General features: G+C 49.1%; 1 protein-coding gene across 9 annotated transcripts in view; it reads right to left on the reverse strand.

Moving 5' to 3' along the window:
• The window catches only part of LOC126572833 (afadin), a 49164-nt gene that overhangs the window by 479 nt on the left and 43685 nt on the right, over positions 1 to 5000 (reverse strand). For 8 of the 9 annotated variants that reach the window (XM_050232498.1, XM_050232501.1, XM_050232497.1 and 5 more), the window contains 5 exons: positions 3138 to 3284; positions 2899 to 3061; positions 473 to 2831; positions 245 to 363; positions 1 to 150 (listed from right to left, as the gene is read on the reverse strand). The exon at positions 1 to 150 is cut by the window's left edge and continues 479 nt beyond it. In XM_050232498.1, coding sequence (XP_050088455.1) covers positions 1 to 150; positions 245 to 363; positions 473 to 2831; positions 2899 to 3061; positions 3138 to 3284 — 2938 coding nt within the window. The remainder of the gene's footprint in view (positions 151 to 244; positions 364 to 472; positions 2832 to 2898; positions 3062 to 3137; positions 3285 to 5000) is intronic. The other variant, XM_050232500.1, reaches the window with a different exon arrangement.

Consider the following 5000-nt stretch of genomic DNA (forward strand, 5'->3'; position numbering starts at 1 on the left):
CGGGAAATCTTCAGCTTATCCTTGGGGGTGTTGTTTTCGCCAGATTCTAAGGCAAACATCTTCATCTTCTCCTTGAACGACAGTTTCTCCGGAACCGGTTCCGATTTCTGTTTCTGCTGTTGCTCGGCCAGACGTCGAGTGCGAGGGTCACTGTGGGTGGGTTTGCGGAAATCATAAGCATAATGCGTTAGCGAATGGTTGTTGCTTTTTGCGTTGTCAACTGAGGCGCTGGTGCGCTGCTTACCGATAAACTTCTTGGGCCCCAATGACGCCCGGTGTTGCTTGAATTTGCATGTTCCAATTTTCACCATCCGGTGTAGTTGGGGTGTGCAGCATAGCCGGCATGGTTTCGTCGATGAAACGCTGTAAAGCGGACAACAGGATAACAAGGATGTGAGTGAAAAGCTTCCTTCTGCAAAGCTTCCATAAAGCGACATCCGGTGGTCGTTCCTCTAACCAACCGTCTACTTACGTCTGGATCTGGCCGCTCCATGATTGTTCCCAATTCACCTGCAGCACTTGACTCGTTACCGATGGCACCACCAATCAGATGACCGGCTTGCGTGTATCCGACTGGTGTCGAAGGGTTGTTGTTGTTGTTGCCAGCATCTTCATCGTGGAACGATACGCGTTTATTGTCCTTGTAGCTTCCACTGTTGTTGCCTCCCATCAACAGAGCCGAGGAAGAGTTGGCGATCGACGAGTTGACCGCGTTGAGCTGCTGATTATTGCTCGGTGGCGCTGTCATTAGCAAGTTATTGTTGCTGTACCGTCCACCAAGCGTTCCGCCACCGTTACCGCCAGCACCACCAGGCATCATGCTTCCCGTAGCATTGTTGTTCATAATGTTTTGCTGTTGATCTAAGGCAGGGCTGTTGCTACCACCACCGAACGATAACTTGCCGGAGCCAGGGCCGCCTGAGCTAGGGCGCAGCTTCTGTTGTTGCTGTGACATAATGACGTATGAACTGTTTCGCTCTGGTGGAGGAGGAGGCGGTACGCCGCCAACGCCCATACCGCTGCTACTATCCATCGTAATACCACCGTTGAGGAGAAGCTGCTCGGAGCCAGCCGGATTACCGTACTCGCTACTGTTTTCCCGATCCTCTCCTGCCATCATAGTGCCAGAAGCCAGGTTGAGGTGATTCATATCGTGCACCATTTGCGACATCATCTGGTTGGCGTTCGTGTTGTTGGCGGTGATTTCGCTGAGGTTGAGCTGCGATCGAGCAGCGGGATGGTTGGCATTGTTGTCATGGGCGAAGCTCGCCGTCTTTGCTGCACCCTTCGAAGGTGACGATGGGGTACTGCTGTTGGTGTTGTGCTTGAGGATACTCTTCGGTTGTATCAATGGTGGCCCACTGGTGCCACCACTGGATGTGTGCTGCTGTTGCTGTTGGAAGCTGGCGATTGCCGTGGAGACGGATTGTACCGTGGAGGAGTGTTCGCTGGACGTTAGTGAGAGCGTATCGGAAGCCTGCTTAATGTCCACTTGTTTCAACTTCGTCATCGGCGCCGTGAGCGGAGCAGTGCTCGGTTGCGCTAGGCGCACCACCTCTTGAACGCTGCCCTGTTCCTTCGCACCGTAAGGCAAATCGTTATCGTAGTCTTGATCATCTTCCATCGCTCGTCGCTCAAAGTCACGCTCGAGGGCCAGTGTGCGTAGCTGCTCTTCTTGTTGCTGCGTACGCTGAGGAAGTGATTGCAGTTCCAATATTTGTTGATCGCGCCAAGCGCGCAAATGCTCACGGCGCAGTTCCGTTTCCTTTTCCTTCTCCTCCCGTTCCCACGGGTTGTTACTGTTGCCCATAGGAGGCATATTTTTTTGCCCCTGTGCCATAGTTGGATAGAAACCTACTTTCGGTGGTTCCGAGCTGCTGTACGCTTGATTACCAGGGCTCGGTTGTGGACCGCCACCGGTTCCCGGTTTGAACAGAGGATGTGTTGATGCTGGTGGCAACGGAGGTTGATCCTCCTGCGCTCGCACTGGCTTCGGAGCCGTCGATGGTGGCATCATGTGCTGCTGTTGTGGTGGCTTGTTTGCCCCGGCTGCCGTGTTATAAGCGACGGGCTGCTGTTGCTGTTGTTGGCGGCGCTTGATCAACTCATTCATCTCCGCTAACTTTGCTTGTCCGCGCAGTAGCGAAGAATGATGGTTAGGAGCTAGCTGCTGATGTTGTTGGTCGTGGGGGTACAGCTGTGGCGATAACATCGGACTACCGTTCGCACTGCTTCCTGGGTAGTTGTATCCAGCGCCACCGGCAGGGCTGCCGGGACCACCAGGGATCATGTTCACATTTTGCATGCTCTGGCTAGCGGAAATTCCTCCCACAGACGGATGATAGCCGCCGGCAACCGAGTGGGCAATGTTGGGCATCGATGGTGCCATCATCTGATTCATGCGCAAACTCTGCTGTGCCTGTACGTCACGCATAAACCCGTTCACGTTAGCAGAAGGACCGCCTCCCATCATTTGCTGTTGCTGCTGCTGTTGATGCTTCAGCCCACCGAGACGGCTGTTCATCGTGTTCATGTTACTCTGTTGCTGCTGTTGCGATATGTTCGATGGATTACCGTTATTACTAACATTATTAGGCTGCTGGTTAGGCATATTGTAAGACATAGAGTTTGGTGTTGTCAGTAACAAATTACTCTGGTTGGTATTGTTACTGCTATTATTGCTATTAAAATAGGCAGACGCTGGACGGTTTAGAATTGGGTGTTGCTGCTGCTGTTGGAGTTGGTGTTGTTGTTGTAGCAGCTGTTGCTGATGATGCACGCTATTAGAAGCACCGGGGGAATTGAGTGATCCTTGCAGGGGCATGGGAGGCCTACAAAACGAAACAAAGCGTCCAATGAATCCATGTTCCAGTAAAGTAAATGTAATGCGCCACTTACCTATCGCCGAGATTTGGGTGGCTCTGGTTTTGTGCTCGGTACACGCTGAGATTCTGGTAGAATCCCTGATCCTGACCATTTGCAACTGTACCCATGCCTCCTCCAATGCCTCCACCACCTCCAGCTAGGTTGTGTATGCTACGGGATTTATTAGCGGAAGAACCTGTAAGCAAAATGGTTGTATCGTTAGTAAAACCGTGTCCATTCATCTGACGAGTGGTGCCCCCCCAGATGCTAACCTATATTGCCAACGTGGTGCAGTGCAGGAACCGATTTGCTGTTTAGGAGCTGTTGCCCAGTGGATGGTGAAGGTACGGGTGGTTTGGTGATATCGCCGCTACTATTACCGACCCTGGTTATGTCTCGTTCAGACATTCTACGGCCACCTGTGTTGTTGAGGGGAATGACATTTCGATCAGCGTTCGTGAGGACACCGGATTTGGAGAAGGAAGTTATGCAACGTGCAACATGGTGCGTTTTGTTCGCCGATTTGGATTGGATTATTTTCCAAACATTAGTAATTACAATGGCATTTGAATAAACAATTTGAACAAGCATGCAAATGGTCATATTATGTGAAAGAAGTGTAGAGATAATTACGGTTATATGTTAGCGTGAGTTTAGCAATATAGTAAATTCAACGTTACTTCAAATCTACATCCAACGTCAACATCTACGCATCACGTTCTGATATGATTAACTGCTTGAACCACCCCATAATCTGAAATCGGATTCAAATCTCAGGCATTTGTTTCCAATAACAGTACAATTATCACATCGAAACAACCTATAACTGTGTAATAATGTTTCGCATCTTCAACCCATTCCCCCAAAATCTACAACTGTTGCAATCGTCCTTGGACCGTTGGTTGGTGCAAGCAGCACACACTCGTAAGGTGAGAAGAATGAAAGCAGCGCGTGACTTGGTTTTCGCAGGCCAGGCGTATTGACCAAAGAAAAAGCGGCAAACGACGGAATGCACAAGAAATAATGATTTACACTCTGGTCAACTTTCTTCGGCAGCCGACGACTCATCCAGGGACGTGGTATCGCCGGTGGCAGCATCCAACTTGCTGTTGATTGTCTTGAGAAGACGAAGAATGTGATGTTGCTTTTTCAGCTGGCGTGGCGTCTGTCGTAGTTGACTCAAGTCTGGGCAGCTGTTGCCGTAATGAGCGGTGCTCTGATCTCCATGTTGTAGAAACGCAAGCGATACCTTTTGGTTTTCAATATTTTTGCAGTTCGGCCGACAGGTTTTTAGTTTACGCAAAATGAAACCATCAGGAAGAGCACCGGGATTGAGTCCATAATCGGCCGCATACATGTTGTTGATGTGCAAGGGGGATCTTTTGTTGTAATCACCGTTTCCGAATGCATGTAGCATGTTATTCTCTGCATGATCGACGGTATCACTATTACATGCACCTTCTGTCGATTGCAGCGTCGATGAATGCTCCGTTGTTATGCTGTTTAACTCTTCCCCTACTGAACCGAAAACACTCCAGTGTTTTAATTGGTTCAGGATTTTCGATTCTTCTTCGTTAGACAATCGCTCCGTGATAGAAACTGATCGCCCAGAAGGCCTAGCCACCTTTTTCTCACCGTGCGATGGTCTCCACAGATAAGCTTCATTCATTTGATTCGACATTTGCTCGTAGTTCTCCTTCAAGGAGTCGTAGAACCTTGTTAAGGCTTTCACTTTCCCGTTGCCAAATCGGATTGATTCTTCTACTGGTGATCGCGCGCGTATCTCGCTCCCCATCAGTGTAGTTTGTCTTAAGTCGAATGGTGACTCTTTGGGTTTTCTCTGCTTCACAAATGGAGCACAAAGATCTACTGGGAAAGTGACGATTTACAGGGTTATATAAAGATTAAATATCCCATTAAATAGAGCAAGAACTACAACAGCATCCATAAACAACGATGTTGAAACGGGAGGATATCATGGAAAGAAGTATGGCAGCGTATAAGCACTCTGATAAGATAAAAACATGTCTGATAAACCGATAAAGGAAATTCCGATCAAAAAACCGTGGAACATGAAACAGTTGAGCAACAGTAGGGTGTAGTGTTATTGCAAGGGAGGAATTCTGTGGGATGTT

Source organism: Anopheles aquasalis, chromosome 2, assembly GCF_943734665.1.
Source record: "Anopheles aquasalis chromosome 2, idAnoAquaMG_Q_19, whole genome shotgun sequence".
Lineage (NCBI taxonomy): Eukaryota > Metazoa > Arthropoda > Insecta > Diptera > Culicidae > Anopheles > Anopheles aquasalis.